At 34.8% G+C, this 21,716-nt stretch overlaps 1 protein-coding gene across 4 annotated transcripts; it reads right to left on the reverse strand.

The window, feature by feature from the left end:
* Nucleotides 1-469: 469 nt before the first annotated feature.
* ric8a (RIC8 guanine nucleotide exchange factor A) lies at nt 470-15,741 on the reverse strand. 4 transcript variants are annotated; one of them, XM_051099849.1, is made up of 11 exons: nt 15,514-15,741; nt 13,374-13,421; nt 13,108-13,125; nt 8,285-8,911; nt 6,264-6,358; nt 5,847-5,997; nt 3,366-3,461; nt 3,139-3,304; nt 1,635-1,779; nt 1,434-1,553; nt 470-1,335 (listed from the first exon to the last, which is right to left on the reverse strand). In XM_051099849.1, exons 1-11 carry the CDS (start codon nt 15,601-15,603, stop codon nt 1,200-1,202), a joined length of 1,692 nt encoding a protein of 563 aa, XP_050955806.1. In that variant the 5' UTR covers nt 15,604-15,741; the 3' UTR covers nt 470-1,199. The 4 variants fall into 4 exon arrangements, with proteins under 4 accessions (XP_050955806.1, XP_050955808.1, XP_050955807.1 ...); XM_051099851.1 differs by having other exon boundaries at nt 3,139-3,283; nt 15,514-15,737; XM_051099850.1 differs by lacking the exon at nt 13,108-13,125 and having other exon boundaries at nt 15,514-15,739.
* Between the last annotated feature and the right edge of the window lie 5,975 nt (nt 15,742-21,716).

Genomic DNA, 21,716 nt, shown 5'->3' on the forward strand with positions numbered 1-21,716 from the left:
CAGTGTAACCTCTCATTTTGCTCTTAGCTGACAGGAGTGGTGTTCTTCTGTTGTAGCTCATCTACTTATAGGTTTGATGTGTTGTGCATTCAGAGATACACGTACAGCATATTGGTTTATATAAGTGGTTATTTGAGTTAGTTGTTGTTCTATTAGCTCAAATCAGTCTGGCCATTCTCCTCTGACCTCTGGAATCAACAAGGCATTTTCGCCCACAGAACTGCCGCTCACTGAATATTTTCTCTTTCTCAGACCATTGTTTGTAAACCCTAGAGATGTTTGTGCTTGAAAATCCCAGGAGATCAGCAGTTTCTCAAGTACTCAGACCAGAAATGCGTTTTCCAAAAGCAACTATGGTCACAAGTTCCACTGTTACCAATAGAGTTAAATGGAACTTGTGACTAACTTGTGAACATAAAGTTGTATTAACAAAAGGTAGGTGTATAAACATCTCAAATGAGAGACAATGACAAATTCGGGTCTTTTATTATCATCTCACAATAAATTTCTTTAAACACAATGTGATACAAATTATACAACATTCCCTTTAGTCTTTCACACATAACTACACGGGCCACCAATAACAATATACTGTACAGCAATTCATCCTTTACCACACAGAACAGAGGAAAAGTTGATCACAGGAGGCTTTATATGCTCCTGGGTAAAACCAAAAAATGCTAAACTCTTGTCGTTCCGCATAAAATATCACATCTCATAAACTATATATTTATTTTAACTTAAACTTTTCCGCTCAGCTCAACTCAGCTCATCCTAAAATCGAATTAATAAATAAATAAATACCAAGACTTTGTCCCTGTCATCACTCAGTGTCAAATTTGTTTTGTTCTCAGACCACATTCTAAATATAAATTAAAATCTGTTATGTATAATAACTTGGAGTTCCATTAAACAAATCCTGCTATATTAATAAACTAGTGCTGTGCAACCAAACCGTGTTTTCATTGTCTCTGTACAGAAAATATTACCTAACAACAGGCCAACACAATAAACCTCAAATGAAACGAAATAACATTCAGCAGGTGTCTTCCTTTGGAGTAAAAACAAAGCATTTGAATCTTAATGTGTCAAACAATTCAATTCTTTTATATGATTTACCATAAACGTTTGTTTTTTAATCAAATTAAATAAGCAACCCTATCCGTCCTGTTAAAAGACTCAAAACTCAGTCAGGAGGATTAGTTTGTGTCACTGTCGCTGTCAGAATTATTGGATTCTCCGAACTGTTGGCTGGCTAAATATTGAAGCTCATGTGGCTCCAATGAAGTCATTTTACCATCAGCTCCGATCTTCATTGGCTGGATCACCTGCTCCCTGAAAGTAAACCATGTTTGCTGTTAATTAGTTGACGTCATACTATTTTGAATCAACAGTAACAGAACATTTTGGGCTTCCTGTAGTTGATTTATTACCTGGAGAGTTTATCGAACATGTTGACCAGTTTCATAGCTTCATATTCTTTTTGTTCTTCAGTCATTCCCTCCATAGGGTTGGGCTGCTCCTCTTCCACACGGCCAGTCACTGGATTGATGCTGTACAATACAAAAAAATCAAATATTTAATTTTTTTTTCTAACTTACAGATGGCTTTTGCGGTTTCTGATAATGACGTACTGAGGTTTTGCCTCTCTGTACTCCTCGGTATCGCTGTCCTCGTCTTCTGAGTAATGTCCAGGGTCTCGGCCGCCTCTCATCAGTCCCCGAGCGGCCAGCAGCCCTGCTGCATTACCATAACCTGTATACTTGATAAACCTGGAAACTAATAGACGGAAAATAATCGATTATTATAAAAGATTATTTTGTCTAAATTTATATATATATTACTGTTCAAAAGTGAGCTCAATATAATGTAAATAATGTCTTGTACTGAAATATGTAATAGAAAACCTATGAAAGGTTTACGTTATTTAAAAAAAATCCACATTGTACATATTTTGGACTATGGAGGGAGTGCCATTATTTTGATTACGTCAATGGTTGAGCTGTTGGTTGAGCTACTGCAAGACAACTCGGAATACACAACTCAAGAAGCGGTGTAACTCTTCACTGCTTTTCCTAGTGATAAGAAGTGGAGAAATGAATTGGAAGATGCCTGTGGACAAATAAAACTTCCTAAAAACCAGCGTCTTTGTTCTCTTCACTTTAGCCCTGATGCTTTTAAGGCTTTTAGCAGACCACAGCTACTGAAAGAGCTTACAAACAGCAGAGACAAGAAACGCTAGATGCCATCCTGGCAGGATGTAAACATGCAGACGCTTGTCATGATGCTGTAATTTCTCTTACCCATGGGTGTATAGACTCCTTGTGGGGAAAATTTGATGGTATGGCATTTGGTTTAAGTTTACACTTATATCCATCGCCACCTGTAAGTTCTCTCAGTAGTTGTGGTAATTGTGTTAGTATTTTATTTTACAAGTTGTTTTGGGGTGAAAACAGCAACAGGTAGCGCCAGTAGCTCACAGAGTGCAACCATTTCACATCATTGAAATAATGGTACCCCCCCACTGTCCAAAATATGTATAAAACATATATAAACGTAATATAGCATAAATCTTTCATGGGGTTTCCACTACATATTTCAGGGTTGCCCAAATGCTACTCAAAGCCCTAGCCCAAAACTAGCCCAATTGCATTTTGGAGGGGCTCACCCAGTAAAAATTGCATTCCAGGGGTTAAATATATGTTTTTTTGTGGAGTTCCCCTTTTAAAATTTGCATTTCAGAAGCTAAATATCACGTTATTTGGGTTGCTTAATAATTCAGTGTTCCCTTTAATTCATAGTTTGTATTTTCCAAGATTTAGTAAAGAAATCTATCAAAGAAATTAGGGATGCACGATATTATCGGACCAATATCGAAATTGGCCGATAATGGCTGTAAATGTAAATATCAGCATCGGCCCGATATGAAAAATTATGACAATAATAAAATGAAATGACAATAAAATGTCTTGCCGATAAGAGGAATAACTCATATGTGCTCAGGGTGTGCTAGCGATTAGATCACGTCAGCAGTGTGGCTTATTCTTGAAGCAAAGTTGTGCCTGAATGATGATTAGATTCACTGTTTTTGCTGCATTTAATCTGATTTTTTTACAATGATTTTGGAATGTCACGTACCACTCTCCTTGCACAGAACAAACAGGAACTCAGCCGCACAGTGCTTGACATCCGTGTCTATGTGTGTCATTAGACGCACTAGTTTGTTTCGTAAAGCGTTCCCAACCTCAGGTCTGTTTTTGACGTCTCGTAATGGTGGAAGCACCTGCGTAGACACAAACGTACACTTTCATTACCAAAAAGATAACGACCCTCAACTTCACAATCAAGTTTATATCCAATCTCACCTTCATTCGTAAAAACTTCCTGGTCTCTCTGTGAATGCGAGCGCTCTCCGTTAGCAGATTTAACGAGGGCAGCAGGGTTTCCTTCAGCTTGTTTCCCTGGAAATACAACATCAACAGGTGGAGACGGTGAGCAGTTAAATTGTTGTACTTTGGAGCTCCAGCTGTGTCCCAGTGTAGAAATCCCTCAAAGCGTTCCCATCACACCCAGCACAAAAACAATAACAACACAGCCAGCACAAACAGGTCCAGAGCAGCTCCCAGAAAAGAAAGAACAAAAATAACTTAATTGCAGGTGTTTCACCTCAACCTAACCAGGTACAACACTGCAAAATTCAAGTCCAATTTTATTTGTATAGTGCTTTTTACAATACACATTGTTTCAAAGAAGATTTACAGAAAAACATAGTCAACGTTTATAATAAAAACAAATTAAGAGGGATCATACAAAATGTATGTTATTGTTTATTTATTACTGACCTGAATAAGATATGTCACATAAAAGATGTTTACATATAGTGCACAAGAGAAAAAAATAGTTGAATGTATAAAAATGACCTGGTTCAAAAGTTTACATCCTCTTGATGCTTAATATTGTGTTGTTACCTGAATTATCCAAAGCTGTGTTTTTTTTTGTTTAGTGATAGTTTTTTATGAATCCCTTGTTTGTCCTGAACAGTAAAACTTCCTGCTGTTCTTCAGAAAGATCCATCAGGTCCCACAAATTCTTTGGTTTTCCAGCATTGTTGTGATTGTTGTGTATTTGAACCCTTTCCAACAATGACTGTATGATTTTGAGATCCATCTTTTCACACTGAGGACAACTGAGGGACTCATATGCAACTATTACAGAAGGTTCAAACACTCACTGATGCTTCAGAAGGAAACACATGCATTAAGAGTGAGGGTGAAAACTTGGAATTTGGAATTTGACGATCAGGGTAAATTGAACCTTATTTTGTCTTCTGGAAAACATGTAAATATCTTCTGTAGTCTCTGAAGGGCAGTACTAAATTAAAAAAATATAATATTTGTGTAAATATTTCAAAAATATAATAACAAGTGTTTGTAAACTTTTGAACAAAGTCATTTTTATAAATTCATCTACTATTTTCTCTTGTGGACTACATGTAAACATCTTTTATGTGAAATATCTTATTCAGGTCAGTACTAAATAACAATAACATGCATTTTGTATTATCCCTCCTATTTTGGTTAAATAATTAACATTTTTAAAGATTCTGAAAGGAGGATGCAAACTTTTGACCTCAACTGTAGCAGATTAGAGCAATGATATAAACAAGACATGATGAAAGCAGTTTAGATTATATATAGTTTAGATATAGTACAACTTGCTTTACATAAGTGTACTATATGTGGATAAAGTTTGACTTAATTATATAATTGTTTATAGAGAGCTATTTGTAAAGATAATTAGAAAAAAAGAATCTCATTGGTTCAAAATTACACTTATTTTATATAAATGAGTGTGATTTTGGACCAATGAGATTTCAATGTGAGTGGGGCTGCCCACAACTGGAAGAATTTTGAATGTTCTCATTACTGGCGTATTATTATCATGTCTGGTGACGAATATCAAACTGCTTTTAATGTCTTTTAACCTTTTTAAAGGGGATATCAGATGCAAAATTCACTTTAACATGGTGTTTACACACAAATGTCTTATCAGTGTGGTTGCACAACCACCCTACAATGATAAATATCCATTTACTGCTTTTTTTAATTCCCAAAAAACTAAACAGTCTCAATTTTTAAGCCGTTGTGGCCACTGACGGACTGTCCCACATTAGCATATTTCCTCCCTTAGCCAGTTGTACGCTATCCGGCATTTTCTCCGCACTACAACGTCTCGTAAGTAATGCAGGTGTTTTGTAGTTCTATGTAAAAGTGAACATAGGAGTCTTTATTTTCTCTCGACATGAGAGCCACTGAGAATGCCAGGACTGCCAGTTTTTCATAACAAAACCTGCCCAACTGCTTCTCAAAACTAGCCCCAAATTAGCCCAATTGTGTTTCGAGGGGAGCCCCCATTAAAAAAAAAGTGTTCCGGGGGATAAAAACACACGTTTTTTGTCTGGGCTCCCCTAGTAAATTCGCATTTCAGGGGCTAAATATGATGTTATTGGGGTCGCTTCAACCCGCGGACATGGCAACACTCGAGAACGCGTTGGATTTGTTTTGTTTTTGATGGCTGTGCATCACCAAATACACAAAAAATATAAGAGAGGGATGGAGTGAGCAGTAGCTCATTATCACTTAAAGAGCCATGCACCGAAACAGCTTGCTGTGAACAGGTCTCTTTTTGACAAGGTAAAAAGGGTGTTGTTTTACATGACCACTGAAGAATTTTAACCAAATTATATTGCAGACATTTCACAAAGACCCTAAACAATCATACCAACTTGTGGAAATGGGCATCTGATGTCCCCTTTAAAGGATGTAAAGAAGTATTCGGTTGCTCACCCGGTCAAGTCTTTTCTCCATAAACTCTAGCAGCACCTTGACGGCATCCATGTTGACGCCCATGTACTCGATAGAGCCCTGGTGGACTTTAGGCATCAGTAAGACGTCGAGACACGGAAGTGGCAGGTTCCCCAGAAGGTTGACCGTGTGGCTGTAAAACAAATTCACATCAAATTCGCTTTCCTTTTACAAATCAACTAATTAATTAGGACTGAGCTCCCTGTGGAGCTGCTCTAATTTGTTACCAAACTCTATAAATCAGATCAAGACACACGGTGAGAATCTGTGCCAGTGTGTCAGTCTCAAACAACTTTACATGATTCAGTTGTGCGATATAATGCATTACTGAGAAACTGTATCCTTTCTTCCATAAGCCTCTCTGCATCTGCATCTTTGCCCTGCTGTGTGTGTGCACACCTGTGCATCTCCTCTGTGCGCTCCTCTCCCTCTGAGGTGCTCATGATGCAGTGTCTCAGAATGGCACCCAGGTGTCTGTAAGTGGCTGCTTCCTCCTACAACACACACACACACACACACACACACACACACCAGACAACGCAAGTCCCATGAAACCACATTAGATCTGCATCACTAATTAAACACTGTTATTTACACTGAGAGAACAGATCTAATTGCTGCGGGTGTGTAATGCTTATACAGCAAGATGTGAGAATGAAATTGACACGCCTTTGTGGAATTAGGAGAAAATAAGAAAATTAAAAATAGCTTGTTTTCTTATCACAATATTAAGAGGCAGACAACATAAAATAACACATTTATCCTGCAGCAAGGAAGGCACAATCACCAAATATCAATATTGGCTATCTATCTATCTATCAATCTATCCATGTATCGTTCTATCTACCGTTCTATCATTCCATCATTTTATCCATCATTCTATCTATTGTTATATCTATCTACCCATCTATCTAACTATCTATCTTTCTATCTATCTATCACTCTATCTATCCATCGTTCTATCTATCTATCTATCTATTCTTCGTTCTATCCATCATTCTATCTATTGTTATCTATATCGTTCTATCATTCTATCCATCTATCTATCATTCTATTAATCTGTCGTTCTATCTATCCATTGTTCTATCTGTCTCTGTACACATCTACCCATCATTCCGTCTATCTATCCATCGTTCTAACGCTCTGTCTATCGTTCTATCACTCTATCATTCCATCGTTCTATCGCTCTATCATTCCATCTATCCATCCATCGTTCTAAAGCTCTATCTATCATCTATCTATCTATCAAATCAATCATTCAATCAATCAATCAATCTATCGTTCAATCAATCAATCAATCAATCAATCAATCAATCAATCAATCATCTATCTATCTATCTATCTATCTATCTATCTATCTATCTATCCATCTATCTATCTATCTATCTATCGATCAAATCAATCAATCATCTATCTATCTATCTATCTATCTATCTATCTATCTATCAAATCATTCAATCATTCTATCTATCAATCGTTCAATCGTTCAATCAATCAATCAATCATCTATCTATCTATCTATCTATCTATTTATCTATCTATCTATCTATCTATCTATCTATCTATCAAATCATTCAATCAATCTATCTATCGTTCAATCAATCAATCAATCAATCATCTTTCTATCTATCTATCTGGGGATATAATATGGCAGAAAATGTTCTTTACAGTTTTCATGAGGTTCACCAATTGAACTTAGCCAAAAATTGTATTCCTGCATATAATCAGGGGACTAAAATTCAGGAAACAGCAGCGCTGTCGCTGTTTGACTATAAAATATTGCATGACACAATTAAAGGATTAGTTTATTTCCAGAATAAAAATTTGCTGATAATTTACTCACTCCCATGTCATCCAAGATGTTCATGTCTTTCTTTCTTCAGTCGAAATGATATGAACGTTTCTGAGGACACTCCAGGATTTTTCTCCATATAGTGGACTTCAATGGGAGACAACGAGTTGAAAAAAAGTAGGGTAGAGCGAAAAAATCCATCTTATTTTCTGCAACTTCAAAATCATCTGACAGCACTGTTTTACCTTTTTTGGTAAAGGGAGTTTGACTTTCTTTGCATGTTTGCTTTGTAAACACTGGGTCGGTACTTCTGCTACTGCAAGATGAGCATTTGTGATTAAAAAGTATATACTTTTTTTTTTTTCGCTAGATAAAACCCTTTTTCATTGGCTGGAATCATGTACAGCCCTTTGAAGCTGCATTGAAACTGCAATTTGGACGTTCAACCTGTTGGCTCCCAGTGAAGTCCACTATATGGAGAAAAATCCTGAAATGTTTTCTTCAAAAACCTTAATTAATTTTCGAATGAGGGAAGAAAGACATGAACATCTTGGATGACATGGGGGTGATCAGGAAATTTTTATTCTGGAAGTGAACTAATCCTTTAAATGTGGTGGCACAGTCTTACCTCATCTACCCCACGGCGGCTAGAATCAAAGGTGACATTAAAGAGGATCTTCAGGATCTCCATGGCTCGCTCTGTCTCCTGCCTCCCCAGCGGGGGCAGTTCCGAGCAGCCGTCAAAGCCTGCACGTGCCACCTCATATGTGTCGGGCCAGCAGAGGCCGAGGGTGGCATCCAGAGCTTCCGACAGCAGACTAACACCCCGGAGCTCACGTGCCAACTGGGCTCTTACATCCACGCGTAGGGCAGTGATCAGAAATGTTAGACGCAGGTCAAAGAATCGCACGTCGTGGTTCCACTGTGGCTCACGGCACTGTTTCAGCCTTTCAGCCAATCCCACAATCAGCTGGAGTTCTGCCCCCGCCTCCTGAGCTGCCTCGCTGTTGAACACGATGTTGCACAAGCACTTCAGGGCCTCCACAATCACTTCCAGGTCCGGGATTTCAGGCGTGATGCCCTCACCCTGACCAAGGCCAGCATGCCGGATCAGGATCTGCATGGCGTGGCGGGTGGCAAAGGGAGCCAGGCTCTTCTTGTCACGGGACAGGATGCGGATGGTTTCCAAGCAGGCCAGCTGACAGGACGGCTGGAGGTCTCTCTCCAGGAAGCCCAACACTAACTCGCCCAGACGCTGAGAGATGAGAGACAAATACAGTGAACAGCAGCATACATCTACAACATCACCTTACGGGCCAGCGGTTCTCAACTGGTTTTGCTTTAAAATCTAGATTTTACAGTGGACACTATCAATTTTTTCTTTTTTTTTTTTTTTACTACTTAAATACCCTTTAAACAAAAAAATAAAAATGCATAAAAATTATATTAAAAAATTATAATATAAAAAATAAAAATTATAAATACATACCATTGACTACCATTTGAAGGTCAGTTCATATATTTCAGATCAAAAATACAAATATAAAATACATAGAGATATAAAAAGACAATTAAAAAATACAAATATAGAACATATAAATATATTTTAAAACTGCCTTACATAAATGCGTAAATTACAAAAATACATGTTAAAATTTACAATACAAATAAAAAATTACGTCTCTGTATGAACCTATCAAAACAGACCTATTGAGAAACCCACCATTTGAGAAACACTGTTACAGGCGAGGTGAGAGAACCTCATGGTTGTTACTGATTCATGTGATTCAATGTGGTTAAAAACGTTCAGCTTTCAATTCATGTTTTGAAACATACTTGAAACCTGTTTATGCTAGAGTAGAAGCATAAGAAGAAGCACAACATTATGTCCATTTTTTCCCAAGGCAATTTAATGAATCACTTTGGGTGTTGTAGAAATAGACACCTGGAGTTCCTGAAAGGGTTCATTTATTATTGTTAGAGTGGATAGCTCGCTATATACACAGGTGGATGACTGACAACTCCTCAAATTCTCCCTGACCCTGTTTCACTGCCAAGTCCTCCAACTGTCTCACTGTAGAATTTACAGTTACTAAATTGGAGTCCAACTGTGACACGTCCTTACATAACCGAGTCAAGCAATGAACAAAACGAGATCTCTCTGAAACCCATCTGTGACATCACACAGTGATAACCAAATACAGCAGCATTGTGGTGTTACAGTCTACCAGGGGTTTTCAAAGTGGAGCCCGCAGTTTTATAGCAACATGTAGGGCTGGGTAAAACAATATAGATATCTCGATTTTAATCAATTCTCATTTTTACGAAACAATATTGATTCTTAAATCCCAAGGATTTCAGTTAATGAATGGTACATTGAAACACGCCTCCCATCCAATAAATAAGCTTTGTGCTTTGTTACTTTTGATATGAAACAAAGTCTCAGATTTCAAATCCTGTGCATTTTATTACAGTATTCAAACAATAAATGCTGTTTTGATGCTGTTTAATGTGGAGTGACAGATCGCTGTAGCGCCTCAGTTCAAGAGAAGTGGCACATGAACTAATCGTCTCCTCCGCTTTAACTAGTTTCATTGTGAAATAAACATGAATATACATCCAAATGTATGTTAAAACTTACAGAAATTCGTATCCTGTCTCATGTAATCACCTATTCAGTGTTTCAACTGGAAAAAGACGTCAGGATAAACGCCAAGTGATATTTGAGGTGGGCCCGGGGTGGGGTGGGAGTGGGTGTAGTGGTAAATACATACATTATTTTAATGCAACGTCATTTGGACTGCTTTTGGTGCTGCTTTTCACATTTTTGCAATAAATAAATTACTGTGATTGCACTTATCTGTCTGTCATGTGTTTCTTTATAACTACACAGATAGAGTTATGGTTAGGTTTAGAGGTAGGATTGGGATTAGCGACTATAAAAATATTTTTATGCTATATTGTTACTAAAATAGTCATTTCCCTGCATATTTTGGTCAGTTATGTTTTATATCCTTTTATAATAGCTATAAAATGGGTGGGTTTAGGTTTGGGGGTAGGCTAAGAGGGCTAAAAATTTAAATCGCTCATTGATAAAATGATAAAAAACAAGGGTAAGGAGAGATGTCAGACCATGCTGGAGGATTTGCTGCTCAGTCTTGTGCTCAATGACAAACATCCTTTACACAGAGTGCACGTTAATCATGAAAGCGAAAGTGAAAGTAAATAGCACAAAAGCGGTTTCAGTACCCTGTGTATTGATAGCGCAAAAACTATATAATATAATAAAATGTATCGGGGTGTGGGCGGTAAAAAAAACAAAACAAACAAACAAAAAAAGAACGCCAAATTAAAATCTATCTTAACTGAATATCGCTCCAATTTTGTGATTGGCTGTTAGGCTATGTAATGTGGGGCCAGGGTGGGTCCAGCTTCTGATTGGGTGTGCCAGGCCTGATGTAACATCACATTTACCTCAGAAAAATATTCGGTGAGCATAAACTTGTTACTCAGCTAGAAAAATGAACTCTAGAAAAAAGTTTAAAAGTTTCTCTCATTAAAAGTTTTTACTATTCTTCAATGTTTAATTTATGTTTAAATACACAGGCACAATTTAAAGTTTAAAAAAATGAATTGAAGTAGAAATATAATTACGGAATTTTATAATTTATTATTATAAAAACTTAATTGAGTGTAATTTAAGTATTTGTATACAAATTAGTTAATTTCAAGCTTTAATATTATAGTACTGTATGTGCAAATTTGTGTATGTTTTAATATAGATAATTAATATATGTTTTAATTAATATATGTTTTTTATTAGACACACATTAGTTGGTTTTGAATTTAGTGTACATCTTGAAAATATGTACAGTTGTATGTGCATGTTTGTTTTGAATTTTAGATTTTTACACATTCTTGTAAATTTATTTTGTAAACATTTAAAGTATGATTTTACTGTACTCACTAAAACTGTTTTACATTTCAAAATATGCATTATTTGCATATTTAAATAAACAAAATATGTATTTGAAAACAAAGTAGTTTTATCATTGTAGTTTTATTAAGGAATTTTGTAAAAATACTGATGTGAATTAATAACTCAACTGTTGGGTAACTTTTAACCCAACTATATTTAATCCAATTCATTACATTAAAATAACCCACAGATTTTTAGTGAGCAGTACCAATGAATCTATAGAATATAATAAAAATGCTATAATAAAATGCTATAGACATACATTTTAGAAATAATTATTTATTAATAATTATTTAGTATACAAATATTTCACAGATAATATTTTAATCATTTATTTTGCCATTAGTACAAATGAAATGACAATTACTAAATTAAAACAGCAACAAAAATTGTCTTTATATTTCACCAAAAATAGCAGCATTATAGTTTAAATTCATACAAATGTTTTCCAGATAAAAATGAAATGATATCTTATCTTTAAATAAAAAGCTTATTATTTCGTTTTTAAATAGCAACAAAAATGTCTTTATAATATCACACTTACTATTTTTCTCACACAGTATAAAGAGAAAGAGGGTCCCTTGCAAGGTGGTCATCATGTTTGGGGGTCCTTGGCATCAAAAGGTTTGAAAACCATTGGTCTAAATGCTTTTTGTAAACTGCTTTATTGCTGTAGAAGGGATTGTTGTAAAACAGTGATTAAAATGACAGGGGTCAGCCTTTATATAAGAGACTAGAGTCCAACACAGCAGTGAAGGCTACTGCATGTCATTTCATATTACAAAAGCAAAAACATGGTCAGCAAAAGTGCAGTTTGGCAACAGGATGACCAGAATGACCATAGAACTGAACACTAAAATTAACACTAAGAATGATAGTGAAAAGTGAAATAGTCAAATCTGCAACAAACAATCCCTCATTCTCTACTCCTTTTTAAAAGCTATCCTATTTTTGCATTGATTTATGACTAACATTTTATAGTTTGCATTCAGCATTGATTTTTTCTGCCTTCCTCAACCCACCAGAACAGACCTGTGAGCCATTGTTGGGTCGTGACCCATCAGTTAAAAACCACTGGTCTAGATATTAACATTGGCCATTTGAAGACTCATATTGATCGACTAGTTGCAACATCACCAATGTGCTCAAATGGCAAAACATCACTGGTGTAAACAATGCAAATGCAAAGAGACAGCATAAAGATAAAGATATCATTTTAGCTTCTTTCTGAACCACATTGATTCCCATGAAACATTCTCCAACCGTCTCAACACAGCGTCATCTTACAAAACCCCAAAGTGTATTTCTTCATATTTCTGAAATGATCCCATCATGTGATATTATAAAACCTTCTTTTTTACACAATGAAAGGCAAAAATACCAGATTCATAGCATTAATCAGAAATGAGAAATAAGCTTTGGGTTCTATGCTAATGCTACGCTACATCTAAAACATCAAGCTGCCCGTATACCTCTCGAAAATGTCCATCCTATCAAAAAAGGCAAGCCAAAAAAAGTGCAAGAGACACATTACAATAGCAGTGCTATAAAATATGATTCATTTAATATCAACCGATACAAGCTCACAAGCTTCTTATATTTATTGGAAATCAATATTAATGAATATTTATGAATACTGAAAGTAATGTATCCAAAATGGCTAGACAAAGCATTAAAAAGCTTGCTGTTCAGGGTTGATTCGCTGACTGCTTGTATTACGATGTCGAGTAAGGCTTACCTCTCTGTCTTCCTCCTCCCCAGGGGTAAATGAAAAACACTGTGATTTCTAAAAGAGAAAAAACAACATAATGTGAAATACAAACGCAAACATTTATGCACAAATGCAATAGATACAAAGGATCAGTCCATCCAAAAAGTTTTATTTGTTTACAAAACGTATTCACCCTCAGGTCATCCAAGATGTTTCTTAATAGGAACAGATTTGGAGAAATGTAGCATTATATCACTTGCTCACCAATGGGTCTTTTGTAGTAAATGGGTACCATCAGAATGAGAGTCCAAACAGCTGATAAAAACATCATAATAATCCACAAATAATCCACACCACTGCAGTCCATCAATTAACATCTTGTGAAGCAAAAAGCTGCATGTTTGTAATAAAAAAAACAGCATTCAGGCAATTAAACCATCACTTCTGGTCAAAGTCTATAATCCATAATAACGCTTCCTCCAGAGAATATGTCCATCCCCCGTGGTTCTTTTCACAGCGAAGTATTTGTTAAGAACTGTTTTGGACTCTTTTTGCTTGTAAACGGTGCATATTTCTCTCCTGAGTCAGACGAGATGACTTTTTCATTGGAGAAAGCAATATTATAGATAGAGAACTCAATAGTTTTAAGTTAAAAATGTCATAATGATGGATTTGTTTATTATAAACATGCAGCTTTTCACTTCTCGAGATGTTATTCGATGGACTGGAGTCGTGTGGATTTTATTTGTGAATTATTGTTGTTTTATTAGCTGTTTGTACTGTATTTCTGACGGCACCCATTCACTCCAGAGGATGCTTTGGTGAGCAAATGATGTAATGCTAATTTCTCCAAATCTGTTCTGATGAAGAAACAAACTCACCTACATCTTGGATGACCTGAGGGTGAATATATTTTCATTTTTAGGTTTTGGGTTGTAATAACCCAAGTGGCATTTATTTTAAACATTATTAAAATGACTGGTTTGATCATTTAATGCAATTGCACATTTGTAAATCTGACTTAATACCCAAATACTTTTTTGGGGGGGTCACTGTATATTCAAACATACAGCATATGTGTAATGCGGTGGAAGAAAACTGACAAAATCTAATTGCATAAGCAATAACAAAAATGTTAAATTCTTGGCTGTAATATTAATTTATAATCTCTTGATATGTATCAGCAACACATCGGTCTGTCCTAAAGCATGATTAGAGCGCTTAGCCACATGAACCTCTGCGATACCGGTTTACGTAGCATCAGGATCAGCCTAAGAAATCTATTTATGTTGCTTGAGCCCTAATCTAACCCACGTCACACAAAGTTCTTTAACTTGCATGACTTTCTTTTTGGATAAGATGGTTTCTGGCCAGATTGAAATTTACCCACTAACCTATTTCCCATGTGGATCATTTGTTAAGAACTCAAAGGCCTGTCTGGTTTTGTTTTTCAAACCTTTTGAGAGGTTTTTAGGTATACAATCTAAAAAGGAAAACCTCAAAAGCAATACATGAAGTGCCAAACAGCAGTTATGACAATATAATGCTAATAAGGCATGTTTTAAGAAAAGTCAAGTAAGTGTCCGCATTACTGTTGACATCAGAACACGTCACATTCATTTCAAGCTGTTTTGCTGTTGTAAAGAATTATGTAATGGCTTTCTGAATGCCTGTCAGGATAACAACATGATGATTGACAATCTGATCAAACCTATTATTCTGTTCTATTCTATTCTATTCTATTCTATTCTATATTTGAATATATTTCTCTCTTTTAATTCAATATTCTATTCTAGTTTGTAGAATATAATGTAAAACATAACCTTCCTGATAAACATCCACAACTATAATAGTAAATAACGTTAATTTTATATCCTTTACAATTGAAATTAATATACATTTGCATGATTTGAAACATAAGAATTGTTCTGATCACGGAAGCTCATCGTCGATTTTTTTTTTTTTTTTTTTTAGGTTTCATTTAATATTTACAAAACAGAGGGCTATTTGTAACCAAAAATCACAGTGCAGTAAACTCCAAAATATGCAATATTTATAGAAATATTTATTAAACAAGAAACACTTGCCATATGCACAAACAGACACTTCCTCCCATAATATTCATATGCATCACCTTATAACAGTCCTGATTTACACGTATATGTACCTCTTTATTAAATGTCTGTAGAGCTGTCAGTGCGGCGTCTTGGTCGCCCGTTTCCATCTTCTCTATGATGGCATTTAAGTCCATTTTCATCGCTGTTCCGCCCTTCTGCTTTCAGGAAAAGCCAAAAATCATGTAAACACAATCAGCTTCAATCCTCCAGCTTTACCCGAGCGATCCAGAAGCTCCTGGATGATGCGATTAAAGGAGGATTGGAATCATGGGATTTGTAGTGAAAGACTAGCATAAAGTCGCGTTGTAGGCCTGCGCATTGTTTGTTGTGAATGGCGCAGCTGTGTGAACGACGTCTGAATAGTCCAATCACAGAATGCGCGTAAGAAAATAACCAGCCAATCGTGTTAAAGGAGGCGGGACTTGTCGGTTTATATGCTGCGGAGGATGATGAGATATGTAGTCCATAAAGGCTAATTATTTCGCTTAACTCTTATTAGAGTTGATGTTAAAACATCAGTATAGCAATAAGGTTAAAAATAATGTTTTCTGTTTTGTTTATTTTCCTGCAGAACGTTTTTGGTTCTACTTTATTTGGTAATATCTACTAGAAAAATAGTATAGGTTCTGTATCAATAACAAAAGGAAAATAAACAAGTGTGAATTTTGTGTGAAGAATAAATAAAATAGCCTGCAAGTATATATATACACACAGACATACACACATATACACTACCAGTCAAAATTTTTTTAACAGTACGATTTTTATATATTTTTAAAGAAGTCTCTTTTAAAAATAGTCTGCTATTTAAACATTTAAATAAACAACACACAAATATTCAAAATAATTACAAACATTTAAAAGGACCACAATATTGTGAAAATAAATAAATAAATGAAGTATTAAATTGTTAAAGTTTTATGAGTTCAGTTGATTAAATATGATTTTGAACATTAAAATTTAATTAAACCATTAAAATTGATTTTAGAAAAAAATAAAGGAAAACTGAATTTGGGGAAAAAAATTAAACAGATTTCGAAAGGGCCCTAAAAATTTAATTTCTGTTAAACTGTCAATAAATTGTCATCAAAAGTTTCATGATTACAATTAATTAGACAAGCCTTTTGATTACCAAAATTAAATGTAATCATTAAAATGGAAACCACAAAAATGTAACCTGAAAAAAAAAACCCTGAATCCAGAAAAAATATGGAAAAAAATAAATTAAAATAAACACCACCAGTTAGAAGTTTTTGAATAGTTTGAACAATTGAACAGTCAAGATTTTAAATGTTTTTTAAAGAAGTCTCTTCTGCTCACCAAGCCTGTATTTATTTGTTCCAAAGTACAGCAAAAACAGTAAAATTATGAAATATGTATTTTATTTTAAAATAACTGTTTTCTATTTAAATATTTTTTTATGTAATTTATTCCTGTGACTTCAAAGCTGAATTTTTAGTATCATTACTCCAGTCACATTATCCTTCAGAAATCATTTTAATATTTTTATTTTTGCTGCTCAAAAACATTTCATATTATTATTATTATGTTGAAAACAGCTAGAGTAGATTTTTTGTCAGGTTTCTTTGATGAATAAAAAGTTAAGAAGACCATCATTTATCTGAAATAGATTTTTTTTTTTCTTTTGAAAAAAAAAAAAGTACTCAGCTGTTTTAAATACTGATAATATTCATAATAATAAAAATGTTTTTATTATTGAACAGCAAATCATCATATTAGAATGTTTTCTGAAGGATCATGTGACACTGAATACTGGAGTAATGATGTTGAAAATTTAGCTTTGATCACAAGAATAAATGACATTTTAAAATCTATTCAAATAGAAAACAGTTATTTTAAACAGTAAAAAATTCAGGCTTGGTGAGCAGAAGAGACTTCTTTAAAAACATTCAAAATCTTACTGTTCAAAAACGTTTTACTGGTAAGTATATATATAATTCTAATAAGATAAATAAACCATTAATAAAATGAATAGGATACAATGAGACTTAAAGGCAACAGCTGCTAAACAAAGGTTACATTAAATACACAATAAAACGTGTTTTGGTAATCTGAAAAATGCAGTTCATGAGGAACATGTCAATGGAAAAAATATTAAAAAAAAAAAAAAAAAAACAACAACAACCAAACAATGCGTTACATTCACTAAAACAAAATATATTACAACAGTTTCCTGTTTCATTGTAATTCCAGCAGCATATTTAAGGCAGTTACATAAAAACTTTATATTTAAAGGAAATGTTCTATTTTTTTAAACAATGGTGAATAAATCAGGTCAACTCATCTATTGTCTTTGTTCTCTTTAAGGCTTGAAAAGCTTGAATAGATGATCTATTGAAAGTTCTGAGGATAAATCTTGCCATCTTCAAAAGCATCTTAACCTGCAAAGCCTGCTGGGACTTATCAACATATTCAACACAGAAGAAAACTACACAGAATTGTGGAACAGGGTTACAATTACCATAAATTGAAATCCCCTGTGAATGGAGGTTCTTATGCAAATAAATGGAAACAACGTAGTAAACAAATACCAACAGATGTACTTTTCCATCACAAAGAAAAACAGTTTCAAGTTTGTTTTTGAATTTACATAAACTAAAAACAAGTTAAGATTGTATCAGTCTGTGATTCTTTAACAGTTTTCTAATTGATGATTAATTCTACACTGACCTCTAGTGGTTGAAAAGAGAACATCAGTGTAGCTCTCTTGACCTGCTGTCACTGATAAGATTTCTGAATTAGTTTATGGCACTAAATAGGTTTTTATATAACATTGCCAGTAAGTTAAGGAAACGAATAGATGGGAATCAAGGCAATATTTCCCATCGACATACCCCAATTAATCTAGTTTATCTATAGCAAACCACTTCCCCATTCCACATGAAAGAGTTGTTTACACCAAGATAGCTGAACAACTTAAGTTCTCTCTATTGTATTGTCAGTGTGATGTAACATCAATAGCATTAACTGTACTTTGAAAAGGAATCAGAATATAATTTATAAGTTAGAGAGGCAACGAAAACCATGTTGCTGATGAGTTTGTTTTTTTCTTAAACACCAGATTGTGGGAAAGACATCTGTGTGCTTTCAGCAAAAGTGGCAAAAGTTGTACAAAAATGCATATTTAACATGACTTCATCGTGAAACAGTTGGACATTTTTTGATTTTTGTTTTTATAAAACATAACATCTTAGAAAAGCCAGACTGCAGTTTTTGACATTTGTTGGTGTTTGTGTGAACACATTTGAGTCATTTTGAATAAATTGTCCTTTAGTAGTTATATAAATAAACAGTTACATAAAGTTAAATAGCACATCTTGTCCTTCCAAATCTGTCGTTTTCTATGACAGAAACGGTGAATAAACTTTCACACTTCATCTTCACAGCCAATGTCTCTCTTATTCACTCATTTTTTTATTCCTTTTAAACATAAAATCTCCAAAAGACTGAAAATTCACACCATTTACTGATGACTCAGTGAAACTGATGGACTGAGTTTGTCTGTTTCATTGTACAGGTTTAGCAACGTGTGAATTTCAACCTTTGTGTGATTGTCTTTTATGTGACTCACACTTAATAAAGGTTTTTAAAGTGTATTATGGTTACCGTCAAACACTGTTTGGGTGTCTAGCTCAGGGATAACAATACAAAAGGGAAACATTTAGTCATTTCAATCCAAGGCGTAGTTTCAGCAAAATTATTGTTTGTTAAACATTTACATTACCCTTTTATCAGCGTTGAATATTGTGGGAACACATGGCTGTAATCAATTCAATAGTGTCATTTTTATTTTCACTTATGTATAATGAACTTTTTAAAAATTTTCCCAAAGATTCTGGACCAGGAAATAAGTATGCCTGGTGCTGCTGTTAATATTTGCATGGTGGGTTAGTGCCACTAAGACTAGTATGCAGGGGAAACCCCTCTCAGTGGTATGAGACTTTTACAGGAAACTAAAGTCTCTTTGCACAGGTTTCACCTGTTTAGTGTGCAATCATTTGTCATGAGGAATTAAATTACAAAAAAACATGAGTTTCTACATGAATGGGATGTTTTGTTCGCCTACGTAAAGAGTCAACACAAATGTAGGGCATGTAAATAAAACAGCTTACATGATGTTTTGTATTGTTTTATAATAAATTAAAGAGCTTTAACAAAAATACAATAAAAATTATTAATTAAACAAGCGTGATAGTTGAGCAGGAAGTATGCCTATAGTAAGCATGCTCTGTACATTAGATAGGTGAAAAGCATATTGACATATGAGGCAAATATAACATGAATGAATTCACTGAACAAACACTAAAGTTTACCACTTTTTCTGTAGGGCTGCGTTACGTAGACAGGTCATGTACGTTTTTGTGGTTTTTCTGTTTCTGTCAACAAGACAAACAAGATATTTGCAACCCAGCGAAACATTTTCTAAACTGAAAGTGAAATGGCAAAAAAAGTGAAAACGTATAGTTGTCGTTTTTTAATGCTGCGTTCACTCAAAATGTAAATTCGTCGTTTACTCACCCGAATGTTATAAACCTGATATAACTTTTTTTCTGAAAACACTAAAAGGGAAAACTATGAAGAAAAACGGCCTATGTGGTGGCTTTCATGCAGTTAAAACGAATGGAAAAACCAAACAAATCCATATGATTCACGCGCCATGGTGAAAAAACCAGCATATGCTGGTAGGTATGTTCTGATGCTGGTTTAAGCTGGTCCTTTGCTGGTTTATGCTGGTCCTTAGCTGGTTTAAGCTGGTCCTTTGCTGGTTTTTGCTGGTCATGTTGCTGGTCAAGGACCAGCATGAACCAGCAAAGGACCAGCTTATACCAGCATCAAAACCTACCTAACCAGCATTCCAGCATCAAAACATACCTACCAGCATATGCTGGATTTTTCACTAGGGCGGTTGTTCATGATATATGAAGTATGTTAAGTCATAGTTACATGGTACGATAGTTTTATAGTTTTATAATGAGGCGAAGTAAACTCTAGAATCGCATCAGCCCGACACATAAATGAATCAGAGCAGTTTTATGAATCAAAGTTTTGCGATCAACCAAATCACTGAAAAGATCCGACTCAAAAGATTCGATCGTGATTCCATCATCACTACGTCTTATCATCGCAAATGACAATATTTTCAATCAATACTCACTGAGTTTTCTTTAAACAAATCACATTTTATATTTCATGGACAGAAGGGTGAGTAAATAAAAACAGAGGTTTGATTTTTATGAACTGTCCACCTTTTTCTTCAACGTGGAAGTATGGGTGAGACTTCCGGTTCATTAGCCGCTATAGGGAAATCATGACAACGTGCAGTAAACAGTAAAACTGTTTGCACTACAAAACCAGTGTGTTCATGATTTAGACAGTATATTAAAATAATATGTTAAGACACCGATTTGCAATATCAAGCCGCAAAATGAGTTGTTTTGTACAGCTAAAAATAGCTAAAAATACTTTTACATGAAAAAAGGTGGATATAGGCTTACCTCAATTTGGGTTGATTCAGTCCTAGTGAATAATATTTTGTCTGTTCACATCAAAAACATAAAGTTTTAATAATCATTTTAATTATATATATGGAAGGCTGCTGATTGTTACTGCAAATGTAACAAAACATTTTTTATTGTACAACATGGCTGAAACACAAATGATGTCTCTTAGGATTAGGCCCTGCCATCAGCCGAACTAATGCATCTCATTTGAAACCTCAAAGGAGTTTTTGAATGCGAAGCAAGAAGATAAGATGGATCCAGACTACACAGAACAAGCACAAAGCCTCCTCTGATCCAAGATCAGCTGATAGACTCCCGTCTGTTGCCGCTGTCTTTATACCTGTTGTTATCTGCCATCACTTCCCTGTTCTGGATGCTGCATCTGATGATCAAGGTGCTTTAAACAATGAAACGTGTGAGTACAACTCACATGGCACATTCAAATAGGTCCATAATCAGTGTAGTGTTTTGAGATATTGTGTCATTTAAGCATGTAAAACAGAAGGCTAATACCATCTCATGTTATGGTTAAAGGCCTTGTTTAAGGTGAAATTTGATGAGGCGTCCAAGTTGCAGGTGGATGAGCTGCAAAAATAATTTTAAATAAGAATTTTGTCTTTCTTTCCTTAAAAGAAATCTTTAATGCAAGATTTAAATTATGTTAATTATGTAACAATAAATCTTTAAACTTTTAAAGTATTGATAAGTAGGTCTATTAATGCATTGTATGC

This window comes from Labeo rohita, chromosome 25 (genome assembly GCF_022985175.1).
Source record: "Labeo rohita strain BAU-BD-2019 chromosome 25, IGBB_LRoh.1.0, whole genome shotgun sequence".
In the NCBI taxonomy this organism is placed as follows: Eukaryota; Metazoa; Chordata; class Actinopteri; order Cypriniformes; family Cyprinidae; genus Labeo; species Labeo rohita.

Excerpts from the sequence above, each read along its gene's own strand:
- ric8a (XM_051099849.1), bottom strand. The coding sequence starts at position 15,603 with ATGAAAATGGACTTAAATGCCATCATAGAGAAGATGGAAACGGGCGAC. Across the intron at positions 6,359-8,284 it reads GCCGCCGTGGGGTAGATGAG|GAGGAAGCAGCCACTTACAG; the intron begins GTAAGACTGTGC and ends TGTGTGTTGTAG. Across the intron at positions 1,336-1,433 it reads ATGTTCGATAAACTCTCCAG|GGAGCAGGTGATCCAGCCAA; the intron begins GTAATAAATCAA and ends GTTTACTTTCAG.